This window comes from Cryptomeria japonica, chromosome 7, assembly GCF_030272615.1.
Source record: "Cryptomeria japonica chromosome 7, Sugi_1.0, whole genome shotgun sequence".
Classification (NCBI taxonomy): domain Eukaryota; kingdom Viridiplantae; phylum Streptophyta; class Pinopsida; order Cupressales; family Cupressaceae; genus Cryptomeria; species Cryptomeria japonica.
This window is the reverse complement of record NC_081411.1, coordinates 450,444,179-450,457,652: the sequence shown is the minus strand read 5'-3', so window position 1 is coordinate 450,457,652 and position 13,474 is coordinate 450,444,179. Positions and strand designations below refer to the sequence as shown.

At 37.0% G+C, this 13,474-nt stretch overlaps 1 protein-coding gene across 1 annotated transcript in view; it reads right to left on the bottom strand.

The window, feature by feature from the left end:
* Nucleotides 1–12,434, bottom strand: part of LOC131030448 (uncharacterized) — a 31,296-nt gene extending 18,862 nt beyond the window's left edge. Inside the window, exon 1 of the mRNA XM_057961281.2 lies at nt 12,173–12,434. Coding sequence (XP_057817264.1) covers nt 12,173–12,277 — 105 coding nt within the window. The 5' untranslated portion in view covers nt 12,278–12,434. The remainder of the gene's footprint in view (nt 1–12,172) is intronic.
* Nucleotides 12,435–13,474: the final 1,040 nt, after the last annotated feature.

The following is a 13,474-nucleotide window of genomic DNA, read 5'->3' as shown; positions in this document are numbered from 1 at the left end:
AATTTCGCAAATCAGACTTAATCTCACAATTTCAAGAATTTTTAAAGTCTGATTTTGGTTTTCAGAATGCTCCTTAAGTCTGATTTCCATTTCTAAAGTTCACAATCAGGCTTAATTTCATTATTTCAAGGTTTCACTAACTCTGATTTTCATTTCTCAGACTAGACTCGGTCTGATTTTAAGAATTTAATCAAAACAATCAGAGTAATCTTTCGAAATTTGTCATATAACATCACGCCTATTTGCCTAACTTAGGAATTTTTTTATATTTTTCAGATAGTTGGTGTCAACTCAAGGAAGAGATCTCCAGAAAAGGTGAAGATGAAACAAAGGAACCAGTTGGAAAGATGATTCCACAATGCATGGAAGGACAACGTTCACACTTCAAGGTGGAATCCAAAGATGAATGGAACAAAGAAGGACTTATGCTTCATCAAGACCTTCGAGAAGATTAAGTCAAGCAAGGATGAAAGGCTCTACATCGACCTTGAATTTCTTTAGGAAATCCGAGGATCGTTCAAGAAGCACAAGATCAAAGTGAAGATGAGGATTAGTTCGAACATACAAAAAACTTTAGAATGATGGTGAACACAAAAGATTCCACATCAAGCAATTGGAACAACGTTGAGTATCAAGAGAGATTGCCTAAGGTATCAACACTTCTTCATGATGCGGAATCAAATTTGCAGGACAAGCTGAGGTGGCATCCCAATATTCAATCAACCAATCCAAGGGTTCCAAGTCAGACGTGTCCAGGTGCAATGAACCAGACTCAACAAGTGGCTCCTATTTTCTCATTGATCATCCAAAGTGTTGTAATTTTCCCATTGGCCGAAAGGAGTTTTTTTGCAATTAACCCTAATTAAGGTTTTATCTATTAATCTTGGTTGTTGATCTCGCATCAATCTAGATTGTTGCTTTGTAATGGGATGCCTATATAAACCCTCCTCTCATTTGTAAAGGGAGAGATTTATGAGAAATTGTTGTAATAATACATCTTAAGTGCTAAGACATAATTCATTGTTCAATTGTTGGTGAGTTTTGTCTACCTTTGCAAGTTAGCATGGTTTCTTGGCTCTCCATAGAATAGATTTCATTATCAAGTCGATAGATTGAATGAAGGATCTAATAGAAATTGCTCAATGTGGAATAATGAGTTCATACTTTTGATAATTGGATGATTTTCAGTTATCGTGCAAAGTTAGCCTGAACCAGTAAATGAAATATAACTTCTATTGCTTTATTCATTGTTCAAAATGTTGGTGAATACAAGTGATATGAAAATCTTTTGAATTCCTTAGAAGATTGCACTGTTCTTGTGTAGTTGTTGAATTTAGCGAAACAAGAATTGATTTTGGATTCCACTTTTGCAACTTTCGTCTTCAGATTTCATAGGATTAGCTTCGGATTAGAATTAGCTTCCTAAACCCTCCTTTTGCCCTTTTTTCCCAAGTCTTAGTAGAAGTAGGATTGAAAAAAAAAGTTACAAGTATCGGCAATCAACAGAATCCTTTGATCGATTCACTCCTCAAACAATTGTGTAAGTCCTCCTTGAGATTACCAGCATATCACAACGAACCAACTGAGACTATCCACATGAATCTGGAACCTTGGAGTCATCTTTGTGATCACACAGTTCGTTTGTTTAGCACATAGAACATTTTGATCAAGAGAGAATAGGATATCTCTGGGTATTTTATTCTGAGTTGCGCATGCATAAAAAACACACCAACAAGTCGATAGGAGATAAATCTCTAACCTCATCCAATCCTTGTCACACTTCAAGACGCAAAATAGTGCATAAGGTCAATGTCCTTCATACCAAACCCAAAAGGCAACTGAAACTTGCATCATGTTATGAGGTTCTCATTGCTATCTGTAAGGATCAAATCATCCACATACATGACCAAAACTAACAAATAAAATTTATCAAACAAATAGTAAATGTTAGGATCTACAACACTTTTGGTGAAGCCCAACTTCAACAACTATCACTCAATCTTTGAGCAACAAGCATGTGGTGCTTACTTCGACCTGTATAGAGCCTTCCTTAACCTACATACATGGATCTTTTGCTCAAGCACCTAAAACCCCTAAGTCGATTGATATACACTTATTCCTTTGTTTTGCCATTCAAAAACATGGTCTTTATATCCATCTAATATAAGGACCAATCATAATAAGATAGCTAGTAAAGGTCTCCCCATGGTTAACTCCCTTTTTTTCTAGAAGAACCCTCATGCAATGAATTTGGCCTTGTCTCTCTATGCTCTCTACCATTGCATGCTTCACCATGTACAACCACTTGGAATCAATCACAAGATTTTTGATGCTATCTCCCAAACATCATCTTGCATAATGGAGTGATACTCCTTTGCCATAGCATGTCATCATATTTTCTCTATATTTGCCTCTTCAAATCTAGAAGACTCTACATCAACAAAGGAAGACATCAATGCAACATAACTTATAAACTTCTTAGGGAGATGATTCACTCGAAAATAAGTCTTTGGGGCCCCTATCTGTTCTTGTGCCTCCTGCAATGTTTGAGCAAGCCATTTGGGCTACCTAGACGTACTAGAAGGTAATGAGGTATCTACTCCTCTAGAACTTGATTGAACTACATTTGGTATTATTAGACAATGTGAATCAGAACTTGGGGCAACAATTTGTTCATGGTCAAGCTTCGTGGTACGTTTCAAAGACTTAAGAGGACCAAAGATCCTCATAAAACTTCACACCTTGACTTACTACTATCTTACATTGTAATGAAGCATAGAGCTTGTAAGCCTTGGAGGACTCATTGTCTCCTACAAAGACGTTGCTGTCAACTACAATTATAATTGTTTTATCCTTATTTTCATGCATAATTATAATATCAATTAATATGTATCCTAATAATATTAATGTAGTTTAGTTTTGTGAGGTAAAGGCTCTTGTCTTTTAGCTTTCTTCTTATCAGTGACTACTATTTGTGGTTTGATTTTTTCAATTCGATTAATTTTGGCATTTCTTACAATTCCATCTTTTAAATCTATCCTTATTTTATTAATTTGATTAACAATAATACTATTAATGTTGTTATAAATGTATCAACAAAATTAATATTGTTTTAATATCAATCAATTTGAATTCTGAAATTTATAATAATAATACAATTAATTTTGTTATATGCATAATTATAATATCAATTAATGTGTATCCGAATAACATTAATGCAGCTTAGTTTTGTGAGGTAACGGTTCTTGTCTTTTAGCTTTCTTCGTATTAGTGACTACTATTTGTGGTTTGATTTTTTCAATTCGATTAATTCTGGCATTTCTTATAGTAATTGGTGATGTTTGTAGCTAGGTTGGATTCCTTCTAGGGCTGACCTAGCCTATGGGTGACTAATTGGCCTATCGGCCTTAGTCACATTGATATACAAAATTAAAGTGTAACTTGTAAATTGAGCTGGCCACATAATAGGCAATGAAACTTGTGAATAGGACCTACCCTATAATATGCAAATGTAGCATGTAAATGTGAATAGGGCTGACCCTATACCAAGCGATGTAACTTGTAATGTAATTGGTCCGACCCTATACTTGGGCACCAAAATAAGATCATGTAATTGTTATTTGTGAAGCCGACCTAAGGTGTTTAAGGCGGCTAAGTTACATATATAATCAGAGTTCATGCAAGCATCAAACACATTTTGATTACACACATTCAGTCAAGCGAATTATCTCTGCCTAAGATCAGTGAAGTTCTCCAGCAGACTATTAGCGAATCGTCCTTCCAAGAGCAGCAAACTATCTTCTTGAGGCAGCGATTCATTCCTAGGAACAGCAAAATGTCTCAGGGGCAGCGAATCACATTCACAGTCAGCAAATTCACTCCTATGCTCTGCAAATGATCTGCATGACAGCAAATAGCAAATCTTGATATTGCAGATAAGTATATCAAGCTATTCCTTGTGCCCTAGTTTGAAATCTTCATTCTGCTGTTCTGATTTATGTGTTACTTCAAGTGTTGAAGCAAAGTTGTAAAGAGACACACTGATATTGTCTAATATAAACTGAGATCTTGTTGCTGGGTTTTTCACCTCCGAGAGGGAGGTTTTCCCAGGGTACTATTGTGTTCTGAGTGTTTATTGTGTTGATTTTTTGTTATTGCTATCAGTCTGATCTAAAATTAACATGGTATCAGATTGTGATCAGATTGTGTGATAGTAGCACTCCTACTTCACCTTCTTTGCGCCATTTCTGCATTCAAGATGGTGTACGGTCTGAAAGTTGAAGACAGACCTGAAGAAGCTTCGAATTTCACTTCATGGAAATTCAGAAATCTTGTTACCCTTGAAGAAAATGAGCTTCTTGAGTTCGTGCAAGGAAAAGAACAGTCTAAACCTAAAGACCAAGAAGAGAAACTTCAGTTCAAGAAGAATGCAGTCAAAGCCAAGAAGATTCTGATTGACTCTGTGAAAGATCATCTTGTTCCTATCATCTTCAAGTTGTCTTCAGCCAGAGATATGTTCAAGACATTGGAAGGGATGTATGAGATCAACAACACAAATAGAGCACTTGCATTTAGACAGCAACTTCATCAAGTCAAGATGGCAAAAGGGTGAATCAGTCATATCCTTCTTCATGAAGATTTCAGAATTGAGAGATCAGCTAAGCGCCATTGGAGATGAAGTTGTGGACAAGGACCTTGTCATGCTAGCATTGAATGGCCTTCCTCACTCTTGGGAGCCATTTATCCAAAGCATAAGTGGGAGATCCAAATTTCCCAAGTTTGACTGCCTTTGTGCTGATTGCATCCAAGAGGAATCAAGATTGGCTGCAAGAGGAATCATCAAAAGCTCCCATGGTGAAGACGCTCACTCATGTTCTTGCCTCTCAGTCTATCAAGAAGAAAGGAGGAAATTGGAAGAAAGGCAACTTCAAGAGGCATAGAGATCAAAGATCAGAATCTGCCCCTAATTCAAAGAAGAAGAAGAAAGATCTCTCCCACATTCAGTGCTTCAGATGTGACAAATTTGGTCACTTTGCAAGAGATTGTGTGTCAAAGCCAAAGCAACAAGGAGCGAACATTAATGAAGTTTCAAATCAAAAGGAAGTAGAAGACAACTCCAATGAATTCCTCTTCATTTCAGCCCTGTCAAGCAATGTTCCCATGGATAGTGATACCTGGTTGATTGATAGTGGAGCTTCTAGACACATCACCGGCTATCGGGAGCATCTTTCAGATTTGGTAGGGAGTCTAATCTTCAAGTGATCATTGGAGATGATGCACGCTATTCTGTGAGAGGGTTCGGTGCTACTTCCCTCAACCTTGATTCTAGAATCTCTCTTCATCTCAGCGAAATCTTATTTGTGCCGGGTATCACGAGGAATCTTATCTCCATTTCAGCTTTGGAGGATAAAGGTTGTCAAGTAGCATTTTCAGAAGGAAGAGTTCTTGCATGGCCAAAGAAATCCAGCATCAAATCTGCTCGTGTGATTGGGAATCGATATGAAAGCTTATACAAGCTTTCTATTCGTCCAGTTCAAGCTCTCCTTCATGACTCCTCCAGTTCAAGCAAGCTATGGCATCGAAGACTTGGACATCTACACTTCCGAGCTCTTCCAACATTAGAGAAGATGGTTAAAACTTAAAGGTATGCCTAAACTTAGTCATGTTCATGATGATACATGTAAAGGTTGTGCTATGGGTAAAAACACTAGAGTCCATTTCATAGTAGTGAAAGTAGGTCAAAAGAAATATTAGCTCTTGTACATTCTGATTTATGTGGACCTATGTCTATAGCATCCCCAAGTGGATTTTTGTATTATGTAACTTTCATAGATGACTACTCTAGGAAGACTTGGATTTATTTCTTAAGGTCTAAAGAGTCTGATGAAGTCCAAGGTTGATTTAAAAAGTTAAGGCCTTAGTAGAAAACTTATCTGGAAAAGGAATTAAAGTGTTAGGGTCTGATAATAGAGTTGAATACACCTCGGGTAGCTTTCATGATTTCTGTATTGAGGCAAAGATCAAGAGGGAGTTATGTGTCCCTTACAACCCGCAGCAAAATGGGGTTGCATAAAGAAAGAACAGATCTATTGTTGAAGCTGCAAAAGCTATGATTCATGTTCAAGACCTTTAGACTTTTCTATGGGCGGAAGCTTCTAGAACAGTTGTGCATGTCCAGAATAGATGTCCTCATCGGATTCTATAGAATATGACTCCAGAAGAAGCCTTTTCAGGGATCAAGCATGATATCAGTCACTTGAGGATCTTTGGGTGTCCAGTATACATTCATGTGCCTAAAGCTAAGAGGACCAAGAACCTTCTGGCAAGAGAGGAATATTTGTTGGCTACAATGAAACCTCTAAAGCCTACAAAATCTACATTCCAGGTCAAAGGTATATAGAGGTTAGCAGAGATGTTACATTTGAGGAAGATGTTGCATTCAAAAAATCCAAAGGTTCATGCATGGAGATAGATGATGAAGTTCATGAAAGTCCTCAAGTCATGGACACCGATCATGCTCCTGAGATACAAAGGGAGTCTATTGAACTTATAGCAAAAGATGATCCAGTTGAACCTTTGGATCCTACTGATGGGCCTAGAGATATTGTTGTGAATCGAAAGAGACCTCTTTGGGCAAGGAACACTATGCAGGAGGCAGAACAGTTCGCGGCTCCTAGAGGCACATTCAGAGAAAGTAAAAGACCTCAGAAATTCTCTAGCTATGTTGCATTGATATGTAACATTATTGAGTCTGAACCTTCCAGTGTTGAGGAAGCTTCCAATCAGCAAGTATGGAAAGATGCTATGGATGAAGAATATCAATCCATCCTTAAGAATGATGTTTGGGGCATTGTACCTAGACCTAAGGGAAAGTCAGTTGTATCTTCCAAGTGGCTATTCAAGATTAAGCATGCAGCTGATGGAAGCATTGAGAAATACAAGGCTAGATTTTTGGCTCGTGGTTTCTCTCAGAAAAAAGGGATAGATTATGAAGAAACATTTGCTCTTGTTGCTCGATACACTTCCATCAGGACCATCATTGCCATTGCAGCAGCTAAAGGATGGAAGCTACATCAGATGCATGTGAAGATGGCTATTCTCAATGGAGTAATTGAAGAAGAGGTCTACATTGAGCAACTTGAAGGCTTCGTGATTCATGGGAAGGAGTCTCATGTGTGCAAATTGAAGAAAGCATTGTATGGTCTTAAACAGGCTCCTCATGCATGATATGAAAGAACTGACAGATACTTAGTAGGTTTGGGTTTCTGCAAGAATGATGCTGATGTGAATCTCTACTTCAAGGTATTCAATGGTGAAATGTTAATTTTGGTACTATATGTTGATGACCTATTTGTTACTGGGGAAGATCATCTTATCCTTAGATGCAAGAAGGAGTTGACTTCTGAATTTGAGATGAAGGACCTAGGACCCATGCACTTCTTTCTAGGTTTGGAAGTATGGCAAAGGCCAAAGGAAATTATTCTGAGTCAAGGGAAATATACCATTGATATCTTGAAGAGGTTTGGAATGTTAGATTGCAAGTCTATGCCTACACCTATGGAAACTAACTTGAAGAAGTTAAGTGAATCTGCGGCTAGTTCAAATCTTGTGGATCCCACTATGTACAGACAGTTGATCGGATCCTTGATGTATCTAGTTAACATTGGACTGGATATTTGCTATGCAATAAGTGCACTTAGTCAGTTCATGAGTGAACCAAGGCAGATACATCTAGTTGCAGCGAAGCACACCTTGAGATACTTGTGTGGCACAGTTGGATATAACTTGAAATATGCTTCCAGTGTGGACCTAAATCTAGAAGGCTATTCTGATTTTGATTGGGTAGGGAGTGTTACTGATCGGAAGAGCACCTCTGGTTGTTGTTTCAGTTTGGGATCTGCTATGATTTCCTGGTGTAGTAGGAAGCAGTCTTCAGTGGCACTGAGCACTGCAGAGGCAGAATACATTGCAACATGTGTGGCAACTCGCGAAGCAGTGTGGCTTCAGAAGCTCCTTGCAGGATTGTTTGGACAATCATTGGAACCTACAGTTATTCATTGTGATAACCAAAGCTGTGTGAAGCTTTCTATCAATCCAGTGTTTCATGACAGATCAAAGCATGTGGAGATCAAGTATCACTATGTTAGAGATAGGGTGCAATGGAATGCGATTCAGTTGAGGTACATCAGCACTGATGATCAGACGGCTCATATTCTCACCAAGCCTCTTGCTCGAGTAAAGTTTGTGTACTTTTGAGACAGGCTTGTAGTTGTGGAGAATGAAGCCCTAGCAAAGAGGGAGCCTCAATATCAATGATTTCTTGAGGTGCAAGCCCTTGTTAATGCATTCTTCTTTGCGAGAGAAGTTTGAGGTGCAAGCCCTTTTTAATGCATTTTTCTCTACGAGAGAAATTTGAGGTGCAAGCCCTTGTTAATGCATTCTTCTCTACGAGAAAAGTTTGAAGTGAAAGCCCTTGTTCCACCCTCTGCGAGTAGGTATGGTGGATCCACCCTCTGCGAGTAGCCATGGTGGATGTCATGGGAGAAATTCCATGACCTAGCACTTGTGTTTATTCACCCTCTGGGAGTAGCTATGGTGAACGTCATGTTGAGATGACGACATCACGATTCCATGATGGGCACTTGTGTTTATTTGTTTTTCTTCCATGGGAGTAGCCATGATGGACCCACCCTCTGGGAGTAGCCATGGTGGTTGTCACTAGGTGACTCAGATATTGAGGAGGACTCCTTCCCTAGCTAAGAGGGAGTGTTGATGTTTGTAGCTAGGTCGGATTCCTTCTAGGGACGACCTAGCCTATGGATGACTAATTGGCCTATCGGCCTTAGTCACATTGATATACAAAATTAAAGTGTAACTTGTAAATTGAGCTGGCCACATAATGGGCAATGAAACTTGTGAATAGGATCTACCCTATAATATGCAAATGTAACTTGTAAATGTGAATAGGGCTGACCCTATACCAAGTGATGTAACTTGTAATGTAATTGGTCCAACCCTATATTTGGGCGCCAAAATAAGATCATGTTATTATTATTTGTGAAGCCGACCTAAGGTGTTTAAGGTGGCTAAGTTACATATATAATCAGAGTTCATGCAAGCATCAAACACATTTTGATTACACACATTCAGTCAAGCGAATTATCTCTGCCTAAGATTAGTGAAGTTCTCCAGCAGACTATTAGCGAATCATCCTTCCAAGGGCAGCAAACTATCTTCTTGAGGCAGCGATTCATTCCTAGGAACAGCGACTTGTCTCAGGGGAGTGAATCACATTCACAGTCAGCAAATTCACTCACATGCTCTGCAAATGATCTGCATGACAGCAAATAGCAAATCTTGATATTGCAGATAAGTTTATCAAGCTATTCCTTGTGCCCTAGTTTGGAATCTTCATTCTGCTGTTCTGATTTATATGTTGCTTCAAGTGTTAAAGCAAAGTTGTAAAGAGACACACTGATATTGTCTAATATAAACAGAGATCTTGTTGCTGGGTTTTTCACCTCCAAGAGGGAGGTTTTCCCAGAGTACTATTGTATTCTGAGTGTTTATTGTGTTGATTTTCTGTTATTGCTATCAGTCTGACCTAAAATTAACAGTTATAACTCAGGAAACTTTTAAAGCTATCCTAGTTTGATTAATTTGATTAACAATAATACAATTAATGTTGCTAAGAATGTATCAACAAAATTAATATCGTTTTAATATCAATCAATTTAAATTATAATATTTATAATAATAATACAACTAATTTTGTTATATACCCTTTTTACAAAAAAAAATTCTCTCAATTTGATATGGTTGGCTCAAACTCTAAATTTTGACTTGAGGTTTTATTTGTATTTCAATTCCTTTCTTCTCACTTTAGTTTCTTGGCATTCTTCCAGTTGATGTTTTGCATTCCTTTAATGCATCTTTGTGCCAAGTGTAATGTGTCTATTTTTGTTCATTTGTAAGTTTGTCCCTAGTCTTTTCCACGGCTCAGTTTTATTGTCGAGGTACCTCATTATTACTTTCCAGGAATGTCTCTTAGGGCTCTTGGTTTCTGCTCTGCCTTTCCCCCTCTTTATAAATAACTAGTTTTGCAATCTAATCCAATGATTATTTCTGTTTATAATGATGGATAATGGAATGTAATCTCAAATTTCAATTTAAAAAATCTCACAGTATTTTCCACAATGTCTTCATGTATGAACTCCTTGATTGTTTAAAAAAAAGCCTATAGAGGAGCAGTAACTTATGTGAGGTAATTAAATGACTGCAGGTAATGGAATATAATTGACCTCTGCGTCAACTGAACCTTTATTGCTTGTAGTTGTGAAGAATAAAGGAAAATGGAAGTTAATTACTTTATTTGAGGCTGAGAAAAAATTAACCATATATCATTCAATTTTCTTGAAAGGTGTTAGAGAATCCCACATCCTACCAACCTGCAACTTCACTCACAGAAGAACTACCTAATGCAGATATTTGAAATAAGAATTCATATAAAAACACTTTTCCTTGTATTGAAAAACAAATCATCTGCAACCAAATGGGGGGAATTATCCTTAAGGGAACAGACTAGAAGAACAGCTTTGCTTAGTATAGCATGTTTTCTACAAAGCAATGAGAAAGATGGATTACGTAACCTTGACATTGACTGTTGAGATATATTATAACAAATAAATTTTATGGTTGTTTTGTTTATTCTATGCATTTTATGTGGTTATCTGAATTTAATTCCTGTTTTTAGGCTATAATATAGATGTATCCCCAACCCTAAAAAGTCATTGTTGTAATGTACCTGTACCTCACCAGTAACTCAGGAAATTACCAGCTTTTTATGGATGTTTTCTGGAGATATATGCAACACCAAGAGACACCACAGGAAATCTGCTGATGTTTGCTGAGTAATCAACCGTTTCAACAAGAAGAGAATGTGTTTGCTGAATTCCATCAAGAATGATTTGTTGTGACCATGTTACAAAAGTCTGCTGCAACCACATCTTGAATTACAGTAGTCTCCTGGTAACTTCTCTTCCTCTCTCTAATGTGCCGCATTAAAATCAACTTCCCAACCCATGATTCTGAATCTTCTCCACTTCTATGAATTTTTTTCATTTTTCTACACAAACGACCACCCATGATTCTGAATATTCAAAACATTATGGAATCGTGATAAAACAAAAGTTTGCAATTAATTCCCAAATTTAATATCCACTATAAGGTAAAACCACAACAAGAACCTAAAAACGAACATAAAAAACCGAGGATGCTATAAAAATAAAACATAAAGTCTATGGTTAACTTGACGGAGAGAAACTAGTCATATGTGAAAATTGTAGTATTTTAGTCTGTGTCTGAAGCCTGACACAACTCAATCTCTAAGGGATAACTGAACAAACAAACAGAAATTATTAATTGTTTTACTTACAGCAATCAGTAGGATCTCACATCTTTGGTAATAATATAAGAGCGACTTCGCTGTAATCTAAACCTTAATTAGTATATGAATCACAAGCTTAGGTCACCAATTACACCTAGAAACCATCCTCAACGAGTCCACATTATTCCAAATTTGCCAAGGTCTTCTCTATGGTCTAGACTCCATATTGGTGTTGCCTACTTAACACAGGTAACATGATAAGCGTGCGGCTTTCACAGTTCACATGTATGAGCATAGGATTTTCCCTGCTAGACCAGATAGGATAGGATTGTACGGGAATCATCATAGTGGCACTCTCTCCGCTGTCCAACGCGACCATGGCCTTATGGATCCATTCACTTTGGTTGTTAAATAAATAAGCTTTTTAAGTTACAAGATACTGTGAGGTTTCATTCCATAAAAATGCGCCTCTATCTCCTTCCTTGTGAAAACAAATATTGTAATAGAGTTTGTTAATTAGATATAAGACAATGAACGAACCTGGATCTCAATTCAACCCGCATCGCTTATCAATCTAGATCATTCACATGTTAGTGGGCCTAACATAATGTTGTAATCCGCTTAACCCTAAGGTAAGCAACAGGATTTCGCGTGAAGAGAAAATATAAAATCATCCAGGAGAATATTAGGTTTAGGTTAAGTGAAATCTTATAGTTTAGCAATGAATCAAGTAAGTCGAGTAATGGTTGGATTCTGAGAGTAAAAGTGAGATGAACTGAGAAAAACCTTTTCGTCCTGGTGGAGAGCCATCCAGACATGGGCTTTATCCATGGTCTGCCAGAAAATGAAGGCGCCAACTGTCATCGCTGCAAAAGTTATAACCTTCACCATGATTGTGTGCTCTTCTTCAGGTCGCCCCGACTGTTTCGTATATGTTTTTCTCAATTACTCATTTTTCCGCCGTATTTTATGTCAAATTTCAGTGTTGGTGTTAAGGGAAGGATTGTTGCCTTTGCTTAAGGAAGTAATAACAGGTCGGGCACCTATTTCATTAATTCGTTGCTCTTATTTGGGAGTGTGTGAACTTCTAGGGGAGGGGCATTGTTTACATAGTATTTTTTTAAATCTTTTGTTATGCAGATGGAATGTTTATGTTATTATTTTTTATTTAGTTTTGTGAATATTTTGGTGGATATTGGTAAATGTATATTTGAGTTGGATCAATGGTGGAGAATTTGTATTCTTGAAAGAGAGGTCACAAATTGAAATCTTGTAAGGGGTAGGGTATGTATGCATCATATTTGAAATATGATTAGGCACCTCTTGCATATTGAGAATACGAGATAGTCTCATATACTAAAAGCCTTATATAGACCTAAAAATAGACCGTCCAATAGAGTGGACTATAGTTGGATCCATTTCCATTCCATTTTATGTCAATGCAATCGTGTGGACGAAATAACTCAAGTAAAAAAAACTATTATTTCAAGTCATTCAATCTTTCATGTGACCATAAGTAAAAACAAAATACAAAAGTGCATAAAAAATAAAAAGTTAAAATGCTAATAGCATTGCTAAGTGTATGCCAGGATTAGTGTAATCAAAATATGAAAATTAAGATCAAAAGCTAACATACCAATGAAACTTTTGAGTACAAAGACTAACTAAGCTTAAACTAATTTAAACAAATTAACTCCCAAGATGTGTCTCATTGTTCTCTATCTCATAGGATCCCTCAATTCAATGTTTTCTCTCAGATCATTGAGCAACTGACTTAGGAATGACAACTCCAAGAATGAGTGATAAAAATGATCTATGTGCAAGAATGCATCTAAGATCTATATGATGATTAAGATTAAGATATGATACTAAGCTATGATAAAGATATTAACAAACTATACTAACATGATTCGTGATTTAAAATGATATACTATATGTTCCTAAATGATTAAAGATGTTATGATAACAAAAGAGAGACAAAGTGTTTGATAGAATTAGACTATAGTGCAGATGCATGAAGACTTGGATTTTGATAATGAAGGAAATGAGTCCTATTTATAGATGAAATAGGGAAATGAATGGTTAAGA